Below are 14,779 nucleotides of genomic sequence, written 5' to 3'. Positions count from 1 at the left end.
GAAAATATTCGTTAAGTAGAATGTGGTAATTACAGGAATTAGCAAAATCGGGCCCGTGAAATGGCTCGGCGGGAGGAAAGAGCTTGCTGTTGGAGCCTGCCCATCTATCTGTTAGATCGCAGGAATCTGAGGTGGACGGAGAGAACCAGTTTCTGAAAGTTGTCCTCTAACCTCCACAGGAGCATGGCGGAAACACATCCGCACGCCCGAACCCACACCCACCATATATAGTTAAAAAAAATTAAATTAGCAAAATTTCTAAGTATTTAAATTTTATTCTTATCTCCAAACTATAAACCCTAACTACATATTTCTAGTTAGTGGTTTTTTTTGTTTTGTTTTGTTTTTTGTTTTGGTTTTTCGAGACAGGGTTTCTCTGTGTAGCTTTGCACCTTTCCTGGAGCTCACTTGGTAGCCCAGGCTGGCCTTGAACTCACAGAGATCCGCCTGGCTCTGCCTCCCGAGTGCTGGGATTAAAGGCGTGCACCACCAACGCCCGGCACTTAGTTAGTGTTTTAAGGTCACATAAATCTGCAATAAAACACCCTACTTATTCTGAACAGTGTTTGTAGTTTGGGTAGACTTGCCTTCAAAACGGGCACACTTTTTCTTTTTCTTTTTTCTTTTCTTTCTTTTTTTGCCAGCATGTGTTCTTCCGAAGGACTGATATTTGTTATATATAACTTTTCCAGCCATTCCTTTGGAAGGTCCCTTCTCTGTGGCTTAGTTCAAACCTGGAAACCAAAGCAGGCCGAGACGGACTGTGCGAACGCGCGAGTTCTGACCCTAGCACCGCCCCGTAGTCCGCGGCGGGGACTTTGAAAGTGCGCGCGTCCCAAACGCAACGGCGGTTACAGCGAGTGTTGGCCGGAGCTGATCTTGCACTTCCCGGTGCAGCTGTCCAGAGGGATCTGAGCCTGCTCGGCAGTACTGACCTAGTGCCGCCGGGCACGGCGCGACCTTTGAAAACGCGATCGCCTGATCGCTGCGGCGGTTACTGCGAGTGTCGCCGGGAGCTGTGCCTGCACCTTCCGGACTAGGGCCCAGACAGCTTTGAGCTACTAGCTCATCACTTTCCCCTTTTTACCCGAGGGTGTGACTGCGGTAAGGGAAAGCGTGGCGGACTCGAGGGAGGACAGCGGACAGGGGTAAAGGGTGGGAGATCGCGGACCAGAAAGAGGGAGGATCGCGGACGGGAGGGAGACAGTGGCTAAGGGGACTCAGGACCCATTGGACAGCGGCCGAGGAGATCTACCGGGAAGGGCAGCTGACAGAGGATACACAGAGGCCTGGGGAGGATTGAGGGAGGACCCAGGGGAAGACAGCATACAGAGGAGAATTGGGGAACCCTTTGGAACCATCGCGCACCTCCAAGAATCTGACCCTGAGCTCCTGGATCGCCGGGAGTTTGGGGGTTCAGGGAGGAAATCACCCCCTTCTCCATGAAGGAGTTGGGGAAGCACCTCTCAGCTAATGCCTCTGCTTTTTAAGGTGAGGCCACAGTAGAGTAGAAAGGGTTAGGGATGTGGCCTGGGGCAGTGACTCATTGGGTACAGTCCGGGCCTAGTGTTATGCCCAGATCTCGGGGACCCCAAAAGACCACCACGGAGACCGAATCCCATATGTAAAAGTAAAGAGCCTTTATTTCAAGCTCGGAACTTGGTCTCTCTGTCTGTCCAACGGAGTGAACCTGGGCTGGGTAGGTTTTTGTTTTTGTTTTTTAATCATAGCAGAGGTTGGGGTGAGGGCATTTCTAGGGTTCAGAACCCTGATTGGCTGACATTTGTCTAGGCGGTATCTGTAAAAGGGAAATAGGTGTGTGCTAGGCTCAGGGACACCTGTGGATCTTACCTAATGGTTGGAATGTTTGGGATGTCAGGTACTTCCCGCTTAGATGCAGGCCCACCCCTGCGTGTATCCTGGGTGGTGTTAGTTTATGGCGGCTTTTCCTGGATGTGGGTGGTACCTGTGAGTAAGCCTGTCGCAGCGGTTGTGTCTGGGCCCCTAAGCCTGTCATGGCAGCTGTGTTGTCAAGCTGTTTTGGGCCCCCCACACCTAGCTTGCACGGAGCCCTGGGTTCCATTCTCAGGACGGAGAGAGTGCCTGTGGCTCCAGCACTAGGGAGGAGAGACTGAAGAAGTAGAGACAGGAATGTGGCTGTGGGTAGAGTTTCATACACGGGAATATTGATATTTTTTAAAAAATGTATTTACATACGTATATATACATGAAAATTCATAGTGAAACCCATAATCATGTAGAGTTAACATATGCTAATAAAAAGATACTTTTGAAAAGTCAAGCACTGTTAAAGAATATTATAAAGTTGTGGGTAGGGGGCGCTGGAGAGTTGATTCAGTGGTTGGCGTCTGCTCTGCTCTTGCAGGGCCTGGAGTGGCTCACAGTTGCCTGTAATTCCATCCTTCACCTCAGGCACCTGTATTGCCGTGCATGCCACCCACTCCCTGCCACCCACACCTATGTAATGAAAAATAAAACCTTAAAAGCAATGATCAGATTAACCAAGCTGGCTGTACACTTGTAATCTTAGTCCTTGGGAACTGAAGCAGGGGGATGGAACAGTGGATATCAGCTGGGTGTACACAGACAGTTGAAGGCCAGTTAAGCTCTGGTGAGACCCAGACTCAACAGAAGAAAACATGACCAAGGATTTAGCAAGCCCATCAGTAGCGCCACCAGCTCCATCAAATGTGCCTTTGAACCCTAAGCCTAAAGGTGATGTGGTTTAAAGTTAGTTATTTAACAGTTAATGCCTATGGAAAGTATATACAGACCTAAGGTAGTATATAGACTAAGGCTCAAATTCAGCCAGGAAAGAAAAATACCACTAGACACCTGAAATGGGTGGGGCATAGCATATTTTGATACAAATAGCATTCAGTGGAAGGTAAGGCAGTTTTGAGTGTCCGGAATATAAGGGAATGTTGAAGCATTTAGACCTAGGGGTTTTAATCTTTTTAAATCGCTGTGTCTGTGTCTCCAGTCCTCAAGCTGCAGGGACATGGACATTCTCCACGCCACTCTTTGCCAAGCATTTTGCACACGGCTTGCATTCTTCAGGCTGATTTGTTCCCTCCATGTCCCAAACTGGGTACTGAGGGTGGCACCCGTTCTCACCTAGCATCTCAGAGTTAACCCCATCTCGATTGAGAAGCCCACAAAATCATGTCTTTTTTTTTTTTTTTTTTTTTTTCTTTTGGTTTTTTGAGACAGGGTTTCTCTGTGTAGCTTTGCGCCTTTCCTGGAACTCACTTGGTAGCCCAGGCTGGTCTCGAACTCACAGAGATCCGCCTGGCTCTGCCTCCCGAGTGCTGGGATTAAAGGTGTGCGCCACCACCGCCCGGCACACAAAATCATGTCTTCAGCTTTGTTCCAGATTTATATTTGGCCGTCTATTTAATCTGGCTGCCTGTTTGACCTTTCCACCAAGATCTAATAAAGCATCCAAAAATGAGCTCCCAATCTCCGATACCCTCATTTTTTTTTCATTTGTTCAATGTAGAAAGCCTCCCACCCCCTTTTATTTTAACTTTTTTCTTCCTGGCCACAGTTAAGCCATCAGGAAATCAAGGCATTTTCTGGACATTTCTGGATAGCCCTAGACATGTGCCATCAATGGAGTCATACGTGTGACTTTCTGTATCTGGTTCTGTTCATTTAGCCTGTTTTCCTGGATCACTTGTATTGTCCATAGCAATACTTGGTTACTTTGTATGCAGATCTCACACTGTGCTCCTTATTCAGCATCTAAGGGCTACTTCTCTTGTCTGTTTGGACTGTTAGGGGAATTGCTGCTTATATACAGTTTTCGTTTTTGTTGTTTGAGGCAGGGTCTCACTGTTGCCCAGGTTGGTCCTAGCCTCCAAGTGCTGGAATTACAGGCATGCATATAGGCTTGTCTTAAAGGAAAACGAGACCTGTTTGTGACTTCTCCTGGGAAGTATGAGAGGGAGACACACTGTTTACCTTTATGTTTTGGCATTGGGGATCGAACTCATGGCCATGTGCATGCTAGGCTAACATTCTACCACTGAGCTACATTCCCAGCTCCTGCTTACTTTTTTGAACTAGGTATTTTTTTTATTCAAGTTTATATTTTTAAGTTTTCTTTTTAAATTACATTTATTTGTGTGTGTGTGTGTGTGTATGGTGTAAGTGTGTGGGCAGTTGTGTGCCAGTGTGTGTGGAGGTCAGAAGACAACTTGTGGAAGTTGGTTCTCTCAACTCTATGGGTTCCAGGAATTGAACTCAAGTTGGCAGGCTTGGCAGCAAGTGCCTTTACCTTCTGAGCTCTATCTCTAGCTGCTAAGTATACATTTCATAGTTAAAACTACAACCCCTGACCTCTGATAGTATGACCGCGAGTAAGTAATCATATCTCTGTCTTTCAGTTTTACCATTGTAAATAAAACTGGACAAAGTATTTGCTAAGGTCTTTTTCAGTTCTCAGATTGTGTATTTCTATGATAAAATGATGTTATGGGATTCTTCTCACAGTGTTATTCTTTATAGCTGCATTATAACTTAGCTTGTTTTCATCATAGGACCTAAAGTGCTTGCTACAATGGAAGGAGTCAATAATTTCAAGACACCAAACAAATTATCTGAAAAAAGGAAATCTGGTAAGCTTGCAGAAGTAAGACTTGTTGCTGTTTCTACTGGAGAAGTTTTAGAGTTTGCTCATAGTCATTGTCTGTGAACAGTCGTAGCATTGGTTATTACAACCATGCTAACCATAATGGAGTGCAGGCCAGACTTTCTGTCGGCTGACATGGTCGTTCGGGATTTTAGGTTCTTCCTGGTGATGGTCTTCTGGCTGGAACCAGATGTTAACAGGGGTTGGTTCTCTCCTAGGAGGAGATTCAGCATCAGGCTTGCATAGCAAACACTTTCGCCTGTCGATGTGTCTTGAAGATTGTTTAGGATGTCTGTTTTGTTTGTTTGGTTTTTGAGACAAGGTTTCTGTGTCGCCCTGACTGTCCTGGAACTCACTCTGTAGACCAGGCTGGCCTTGAATTCAGAGATCAACCTGCCTCTACTTCTTGAGTGTTGGGATTAAACCACCGCCTGGCTTGTTTAGGATATCTTTTGTTTGTTTGTTTGTTTATCGAGACAGGGTTTCTCTGTGTAGCTTTGCGCCTTTCCTGGAGCTCGCTTTGGAGACCAGGCTGGCCTTGAACTCACAGAGATCCGCCTGCCTCTGCCTCCCAAGTGCTGGGATTAAAGGTGTGCGCCACCACCGCCCGGCCAGGATATCTTAAGTAGTTGGTCATGTATAGATTAACCAACATTTTAACAATTTTTTTCCCACTCCAAGCTCTATAACTTTTTAAAAAAATTACCTTGTTACACTGGCTTAGTGTGCTTTTGAATAGAGGTACTAGTGTGCATATTTGTGTTGTTCCCGATGTATATTGATGTAGCTGTTCACAGATGTATTTATCAGGCTCCAGCCTTTCTCTAGCCTCTGAATCCTGAGATTATAGCTTGTGCTCCCACACCCAGCCCATAAGGACCTGTAAGAACATCTGTTTAGTCCTCAGACTATCCTTTACATCAGTGAGCATCTTTCTGAGATTGTGTCTGTTTTTATGATTTGTTACTCTGCCATCCCTGTCCTTTAGTGGTATGTTTCGATTGGTTTCTTTTTCTTCTGGCGTGAACCCTGGTTTCTGCTTCTGTCATACCTGGTAATTTTTGATTAGGTGGTAGGTGTTTTATGTCTTCGAGTGCTGGATTTTGTTACTCTACAGGGTGTGTGGTTTTATGAAGCCCCAAAGCTTATTTGGTTGGATGATGGTGAGCCTGCTCCTTTTGAGACTGGCCTGTAAGCTTTCTTACAGACTTTGCTTAAGCTAAAAGTTAGCAGTAGTGCTGAGTTGTTACCCTTTCAAGGGCTTCACTTAACAGTCTGCTATAGTGCCTCCTGGTTTGGCTGATGATGGTAAAGTGATCTTACCCCTAGGCTTCCATTGCTTTCTTGGTTGGGGGGATACTACCCATTATGTGTGAAGTTAAGTACTAGCCAAGCACTCTACGGGAAATCTTTTCTGGTGTCCATTTTCTTTCTTTTAGCTCCCTCCTGTGTTCTGCTCTGAAGCTTCCAGCTACCTAGTCCTTCTTGGACTCTGCTCTCTGTGTCTGGTTTAACAGTACTCTTGGGTTTTTCCTCGGTGCTTGAGTCTGGGACTGCCTTTCAGTGCCATGGGGCAATGATGGGGCTTGCTTCGTCAGTTCGTCTTTGCTCAGGGGTCACATCTCTGCTCTGCCTCTTGTCACACATCTGGAAACTGTATTGGGCAGGTTTTCCCGTTCACAGAGAGAGCAGTTCCAAGAGCAGTGATTCCTGACCAGAAGCAGACCTGCCTCATCTTTGTAATAATTACAGAATGCTCTGAATTGTTTAGATTTGTTTTGTTTTTGCAGAGGCCCGAGCAAATTCTAGTATTCAAACATATGTGTCCATGGTGTGTGTGTGTGTGTGTGTGTGTGTGTGTGTGTATGAGAGAAAGAGAGAGAGAGATCTCCTTGGGCACATGTCATGGGATCAGGAAACTTTATGTAAAAGGCCAGGTTGTACATAAAAGGCCAGGTTGTACACACATAGTTCCAGGCATGTCCAGCCTGTGACACACAGGTCATATGTACCTCGGGATGCTATGAATGTGTCCCAGCACAGAATCATAAAAGTACTTAAAACACTACAAAATTTTCTTGCAATTTTCTGTTTTGGTTTTTGTAAACAGAGTGCTGTTTCTGGGCATGGTCTTTGCAGGTGACAGCGTGTCTCAATGACACACGGTGACATTCCTGGTAGACCTTGAGGGCCACAACGAGACTTCCTTATGCTTGCTTGTGTGCTTTTCTTCTTTTATCTCTCTATTTTTTCTTTAAGATATGTTTTTATCAATGACTGTATGTGTGTATGTGTGCATGCCACATGCATGTGGGTGCCCTCGGAGGCCAGTAGAAGGCATTGGATTCTCTGGAAGTTGGAGTTACAGCTGGTTGTAAGCTGCCTGATGTGGGTGCTGGAAATCAAACTCTGGTCCTCTGGAGGAGCAGCAAGTGCTCTTGACCGCTGAGCCATCTCACCAGCCTCTCAATTCTTTATTTGTAAATAGCCCTTTAAGAATGTAACGAAGGGCCAGGGAGATGGCTCACTAGGTTGACCGAGTGTAATCTGCCCAAACAGTTCAAAAGCTGTCCTCTGACCTCCACATATGTGCCGTGGCATTCACGTCTACACATACACAACTGCAAACACATACCGGGTATACAGACACACAATAATAATTACATCGATTTTTTAAGTTTTTACCTTGTATGCCATACAAACAGGCCATTTACATTAGTGTTAGTGTGATCAAAGGGTACTCACGTACTCTGTAAAAAATGCTATTACTAATCTTCCCAGTGTTTCCAGACTGTGAGGATTCTTCTGTACTGCTGTTTTCAAGTGCTAAGTTCTTGCTTTTGTTTTTGATTTTTAGTATTGTGTTCGACTCCATGTATAAATATTCCGGCCTCTCCATTTATGCAGAAGCTTGGCTTCGGCACTGGGGTCAACGTTTACCTAATGAAAAGGTGAGTGCAGGATTTGTGGAACTTAGGTCCATGTGCCTGAACTGGGTAAGTTCCTCATCACACCTGAAGGCTACATTCCAGTTCTCAGGATCTTGATAACTGCCAGAGCTCTGCCCCAAGTACTTTACTCCTGGATTCCTCCTGGTGGATTATTAAAAGGGAAGTAGCTTAATGCTTTTCTGGCTTCTCTAAGAAGGGGAAGTGGTAGAAAGATCCTTGGAGAATTATTCTGTGTGGAGATGAAATGCTGTTGGTGAAGAAGAGCGTGTCAGGGGTGGGGAACTATTGGCAGTTAATGGCTATAGGGAGGGGAGAGTCGGTTCTCTTTAGGGATGCAGCCCGTCAGAGGCTACCTGCACTCCAGGAGATGCTCTTGTACCCAGGCACTAAGGGGACTCAGTGGGCTTAAGGAATAAAGAGCACATGAAGTTAGGGGGTGGTGGGACAGAAGAGTAAAAGAGGGAATACCATTATACATAGACTGTTTAAGTTAAATTTCTTTAATATTAATTATAGAATCTTGTAACTCATCTCTGCTACATATAGGTAAAATGTTTGATAAAATAGTAGACTGACATGTTAGCAGTTTTCAAGTTTAATTGTACTCTTATAAATTGTAACATTCCATCTTTATCTTTCTCCTTTAATTCCTTCCCAGAGCTTAGATAACAGTGCATCAAGACACTGACTTGGTCAGAACAGACATGTAACGTGTTAATGATCTACAGAATTTATATATTTTTAAATACATGTTTCTATGGAGTCAGTTTGAGGATATTGTTAGTTTTTACTCATTTTGTACCTTTAAATTTACACATGTATATTTTAGATCTCCACGAGGGTTGTCTCATTCTCCTTGGGCCGTCAAAAAGATCAATCCTTTATGTAATGATCATTATCGAACTGTGTATCAGAAGAGACTGAGTGATGAAGCTAAGATTTTAAAAAACCTCAATCATCCAAACATCATAGGTAAGTAGAGGCTGACTTGGTGGTAGTGTGTGTTGGAGCAATGTTCTGTGCATCTGGAAACACTATAGATACACTCTGAAATGGTCTTGCTAATAAAAATCAAGTTGGGCCTGGATGTTATTGGACATGAAGTTAATGTGAATTGTCTAAAGTAAAAATTCACATAAGGAGATGGAGAGATAGACCAGCAGTTAAGAGGACTTGGCACAGTTGCAGAGGACCCAGATTCAGTTCTTGGCACCCACGTGGTGGCTCACAACCATCCACGGGGGATCCAGTGTCTTGACTTGCACTGGTACCAGGCACACATGTGGTGCACATATCTACATGCAGGCAAAATATTTATACACATAAGAGAAATCTAAAAAGAAAACATTGAAAATCCACATATTTTAGATGTGTAACCCTCAGGGATTGAGGTGCAGTCGTCTGGTGCAGGTGCTGTGAGGATCTCAGGACTTAGACTGGTCTTCATTTAGATTACTTACGTGTATATGGATGGGTTCTTGCATTGTTTTCCCTTTGCATGTTTAGTACTAATGCAGCTGGGGGAATCATTCTATTGATGAAAGCATAGGAAAACTGTTTTGATCTGTGGTGCTACACTTGAGGTCATTTAAATTATACCTGTGGGTTAATTTTTAAAATGACAGCTGTCTCATTGTATTAGTTTTGGTCCAAGTTACATTACGGAAGAAGCCCTGGTTTCCAGAGTCTAATAGAAAACTGTTGCACTTTCTTAAGGGTATCGTGCCTTTACTGAAGCCAGTGACGGCAGTCTGTGTCTCGCTATGGAGTATGGAGGTGAGAAGTCTCTGAATGACTTAATAGAAGAACGCAACAAAGACAGCGGAAGTCCTTTTCCAGCAGCTGTGATTCTCAGAGTTGCTCTGCACATGGCGAGAGGGCTAAAGGTAACTGCCATTCTATCTTACCTAGCTTTGGTGGACGAGGAAGAAAGTAAACATGGGTTACACCTGTGGTGCTGTGTTTCGATAGACACAACCTAAGGGCTAAAGGTAACTGTGCCATTCTATTTACATAGCTTTGGTGAACTAGAAAGAAATTAAACGTGGGTTAACCTATGGTGCTGTGTTTTTCAATGGATACAACACAAGGAAAGAAAAGAAATGTATATAATAATTAAGTACTAGTAATAGTGACTCTGGGAAACTACTGATGACTCACAGTGTAATGATGATAGTGATGTCAGGGTTACATGCTAAGGTTTATGAAATTGGTTTATGGAGCAGATTGAGAAAAAAGCATTGTAAATACAATTAGTACCATTTAGTACATTTATAGATAAGATAACTTTAAATAGGATAGAGCTGGGCTTGATGGTGCACACCTTTAATTCCAGAGAGGCAGAGGCAGGTGGATCTCTGAGTTCAAGACCAGCCTGGTCTGTAGAGTGAGGTCCAGGATAGCCAGGGCTACATAGAGAAAGCCCATCTCGAAAAACAAAAACACAAAGGATAGAAACATCTGAATTACTGACTGATGGCTCTAAGTATGTATGTATAATGAAATTAATAATATAACCATGTTGAGGCCTATTGACCACATGCTGGGCTGCATTTGAAATAAGCATAGGAAGCTCCTGTGGAAGAGCAGGTCATGGCCTCTCCTTTCTAAGCTGGGCACATAGTATAATGCTCAGGTGCTGACAAATGAACAGCTATTTTGCAGCATTGTTCAAAATGTGACTGTAATTACATACAAACCCAAAAGGAGTTGATGCATAAAACATAATATAGCTTTGGAGTACATCTCTGCTTCTGCTCGTGAATTATAGTGGCCCCATGTCACCTGCTCTTCTTGCATTACATCACAATTTGAGATGTTTGCTTTATGGTGAAGATTTCAAAATTTAAAACTATTGGCCTCAAGTGAAATTGGAGTGTTTTGAAATCTGATAGAAAACTATATGGGCTTTGAGAATTCAGACATCTTTAAGAAAAATTTTAAATGACCAGGCATGTTCCCTTCCTAGCTTCAAGTACTTTGAAATAGATAAATAAGTTCAGTTTATAAGTCATTGATGTTTTTTTTAAATATGTTTTGTTTTTTGAGATAGGCTTTCTCTGTGTAGCTCCTGCTGCTCTGGAACTTGCTCTGTAGACCAGGCTGTCCTCAAACTCAGAGATCCTCCTGCTTCTGCCTCCCTAGACATGCGCCACCACAGCCTGGTTCAAGTCATTGTTTTATTGAAAGAATTTTTATTAGTTTTTTTTTCTGCTTATGTATTTGATTGTTTTTACAATTTTAGTATCTGCATCAAGAAAAGAAGCTGCTTCATGGAGACATAAAGTCATCAAATGTTGTAATTAAGGGTGATTTTGAAACAATTAAAATCTGTGATGTAGGAGTCTCTCTGCCATTGGATGAAAATATGACTGGTAAGTACCGTTGTTGTAAACTTCTACAGTTTTTGAACTCCTAATTCCAGCATTATAAAACATAATAAACCACATGGTTTCAAATGAACTGTTTATGGTAAGTGTATAATACAGTGTCTTTTGCGTGGCTTTTGTTTTGCTTCCTCTGAGCTCCCAGCTCCTTCCCTTGCTACATGCACAGTTAATGACCTTTTGGTAGTGTGTCTGTGTATTTTTTGTCTTAGTTTGACTTGTTGATCAGTTTAGGATGGCCTCAGGCTCACAGTCCACCCACAGTCTTAAGTGTGTGCCCACACTGGCCCTTACTAGCATGGATTTTCGAATAATTTTGGAAAGACTCACCCACCAGAGTAGAGCTTCCCCAGCTTCTGGGCATTCTAATCCAATCATGCTGATCAGGGTTGACTATTATGTCTTCCCTTTTCTCTTCAAATGTTTCTTTCTCTACTTGTCAATTCATTGAGAACCTCAAAGCAGAATTTTGAAGAGAAGCTTCTTTGATTAAACAAGCTGCTTGTTTTTCTCTCCCATTATTTAGAAGTTAGGTATAAGCATAGTGTTTTCAATTCTAGCCTTATTTGTAAAATGGAGATTATAGTAACGAAATTACTGAAAAATTATATTTTTAGTGTAATATACTTTAACACTGTTCAGTGAATTTGATTTATCTTAGAGAAATTGAGTTTTAAACAGGTAAAGGAAATTTTGCCTTCAGGACGATGTCATAGAATAGTGGACAAAGGAATTAAATTAGAGACTACTAACAAAAATATCTAGGAGAGCCTTGAGTTTTGGGAGTTTAGCAATGCAAATTTACATAACTATTGGGGAGTCACTGGCCACAGTTTTGGAAACTCTTTTGAACTGATTTATAAAGTGAAACAACTTGTAAAGTCACTAGTTTCCCATGGAAACTTGTAGCTATTAGTGATTATGTTAAAAATGACAAAACTCACCCCTGTTGGCTCACTTCCTTGTCAGCCAGGATAGAAGAGCACAGTCCATGGGAGGAATAAGACAGATAGGAACTGAAGTCTCTGGGAAATGTTAATAAAGCCAAAAGCTGGATGTATGGAAAAATAAAAGTTCTCACCAAGATTGCGAAAAGAGAGAACGTAACCACCAATGTCAGACATGAAGATGGTCACAGCTACACATTCTACACATGTGTAAGGACTATTACAGGCAGCTGTATTTCACCAAATATGACTGCTTATATGAAAATGACAATTTCCTTGAAAAAAATGCAGTTATCAAAATTGATATAAGAACTAGGAAATCCAAAGATAACTAGTAAAGAAGCATTCCTACAAAAAAATCTCATGGTTGATTTAAGAAGAGATACTAGGATGAACGGCTATCCATTGTATCCTATATACTAGTAAATAACAAGAAAATGGAAAGTTAAAAAGTCCATTTATAACTGATAAAACCCCAAGATATTTAAAAGTCTAAGAAGAAAAAAAATGAATAAATCTACTAAGTCTAAGCCTCTAATCTGGAAGCCATAAAGAATCACTGAGATGGACCCAGATAGAGAAAGATCTGTGTATTAGAAGACTTGATATTATTGAGATGTTAATTCTTTGCAAATTGATCTAAGGAGTCCATTCTTTCCAAATTAATTTTTGCTGTTTTTTGTTTGTTTTTGTTTTTGCTTTTCTATTGAAATTGACAAAATGACTTTAGACTGTAAGGGACTGTGAGTGGCATGCGCTACTCCTGGGCAGATGCTTTAAAGGCCAGTGTGCGGTTGATTATCCCTCTGGTTCTCCTGACTTAGCAGTCATGGAAGCCCTGTGGTTTCATGTGGCTTTCCTCTGTGACTTCAGAGCTTAGAGAAAACCCAAGACCTAGACATGGAGCTGTCTGCTGTGTCACACAGCTTGCATGTCTTTAAAGCTAAGCAAGGTGGTCTGGCTTGAGTCTGGAATTTTGACATCTATCTATACTTTAAATTCCTGTCACCTATGAGAACTGTTTTCTTACATTCCCATCAACTGATGAGGTTTTAATACTTACTAGTTTGATAAGGGACAGATCTCTATAGTGAGGTTGAATACAGTGGTTAACTTCTGAACTCCCCATATAAAAGAGTTTTGCTTGTGTTGTTTTGTTGGTTGCTTTGTCTTTCTCCATGATCTTTAATGCCTGTTCTTATGACTGTTCTACTTGTATTTTTTTGTGTCTCAGTGACTGATCCTGAGGCCTGTTACATTGGCACTGAGCCATGGAAACCCAAAGAAGCATTGGAGGAAAATGGCATTATTACTGACAAGGCAGATATGTTTGCTTTTGGTCTTACTCTGTGGGAAATGATGACTTTATGTATTCCACATATCAATCTTCCAGATGATGATGATGATGATGATGAAGGTATAAATACAAATAAGTTTTAATGTAAATCTGAGTTTTTTTCTGGTAACTAGTACATAAGTTGTCTTTCCATTAAAATTCAAACAGCAAGTTAAGATAGTAATACTGTGATTAATTTGGCTAGATTTACTCTCATACAAATGAGATATAGATTGAGAATAGGGACATAGGGGTATTCCTCCCTTGTAACTCCTTCACCCATGGGTTCTCATTTTTCTTTAATAAATTTACATTTGCTGGATGGGTAGGTGGAGTATCTAGTTGGAAGTTTCCTTAACTTCTTGCTGGAGAGAAAATAGCTAATCTCTGTGGCAGGAGAGCTGAACAGACTGCCTGTGGTATAGGGGAACACTTGCTGGATAACTGTTTTGTTGCAAGGGGGTAGCTGTTGAGCTATTCCATAACCTACATGATTTTGCTTATTTCCATCTCTACCTCCCTCATGTGCAGATACAACCTTTGATGAGAGTGACTTCGATGATGAAGCATACTATGCAGCTCTGGGGACCAGGCCATCTATCAACATGGAAGAACTGGATGAGTCCTACCAGAAGGTCATTGAACTTTTCTCTGTGTGTACTAATGAGGATCCTAAAGATCGTCCTTCTGCTGCACACATTGTTGAAGCTTTGGAACTAGATATCCAGTGATGCTGTTTGTGGTGGTCTAAGCATGAAGCACAGCTTGTATGTGAACTGTTAACTCAGATGCATTTATTTAGTTACTATGACCTGCAGTGGCTAGACTCTGGAAGTGGCTTATTTTAGGACCACTGCACATAGTTAATATTTGCATAATTTTCTGAAATGTTATTTCTTATAAATAAGTGGCTTATTTTAGGAGCACTGTATATAGTTAATATTTGCATAATTTTCTGACATGTTATTTCTTACACGCACTTACTGTACTGGATACTAACTCTTCATGTACCTAGATGCTGCCCCTACTGATTTAAAACACTAGTCACCCTGTCTGGAGAGGACTTAGAATGAGGGACCATTGCTTTACTAAAGATCTTTTCAGATATTCTCTTTAATGGGTTAAAAATGTCACTTTATACAGTACAAAGTTAATTTGCATCTGCTCATAAAGTGTCCACCATTAGCTGGCCTGTTGGCCCATGTGCTTATTAAATGTTCCCTGGAGCTTGAGAAGAACATGGTTCAGAAGAGTCACTCCTAGGGTTTTCAGACCCTGGTTACAGCTGTCTTGCATCTCTTCACATCTTAGTGTCTAACTTATTGAATATATTTTTATGCTAATATATTTTGTTTTTACTGATTGTATCCTGTCTTTTAAAGTTGTGATGTAAGAATAAATAATAAAGGACAGTTTTGGTACCAGCCACCTCAGCATTATCTTTTATTGTGTTGCCATTGGACTTGTAGAGTCAATGTGGGTTTTCTTGAAACCTTATGTTT

At 41.9% G+C, this 14,779-nt stretch overlaps 1 protein-coding gene across 3 annotated transcripts; it reads left to right on the top strand.

Annotated features, from left to right (window-relative positions):
- The first annotated feature begins 813 nt into the window (after positions 1–813).
- Positions 814–14,705, top strand: Pbk (PDZ binding kinase). Of its 3 annotated transcripts, none has more exons than XM_037208446.1 (8): positions 814–1,104; positions 4,566–4,643; positions 7,515–7,608; positions 8,438–8,580; positions 9,325–9,494; positions 10,853–10,982; positions 13,176–13,353; positions 13,807–14,705. In XM_037208446.1, exons 2-8 carry the CDS (start codon positions 4,586–4,588, stop codon positions 14,006–14,008), a joined length of 975 nt encoding a protein of 324 aa, XP_037064341.1. In that variant the 5' UTR covers positions 814–1,104; positions 4,566–4,585; the 3' UTR covers positions 14,009–14,705. The 3 variants fall into 3 exon arrangements, with proteins under 3 accessions (XP_037064341.1, XP_028745855.1, XP_037064342.1); XM_028890022.2 differs by having other exon boundaries at positions 13,176–13,358; positions 13,809–14,705; XM_037208447.1 differs by lacking the exon at positions 4,566–4,643 and having other exon boundaries at positions 13,176–13,358; positions 13,809–14,152.
- The last annotated feature ends 74 nt before the right edge of the window (positions 14,706–14,779 follow it).

The sequence above is a fragment of the Peromyscus leucopus genome, chromosome 9 (genome assembly GCF_004664715.2).
Source record: "Peromyscus leucopus breed LL Stock chromosome 9, UCI_PerLeu_2.1, whole genome shotgun sequence".
In the NCBI taxonomy this organism is placed as follows: domain Eukaryota; kingdom Metazoa; phylum Chordata; class Mammalia; order Rodentia; family Cricetidae; genus Peromyscus; species Peromyscus leucopus.
Note: the sequence above shows the minus strand (reverse complement) of the source record. Positions and strands in the feature narration are given on the sequence as shown.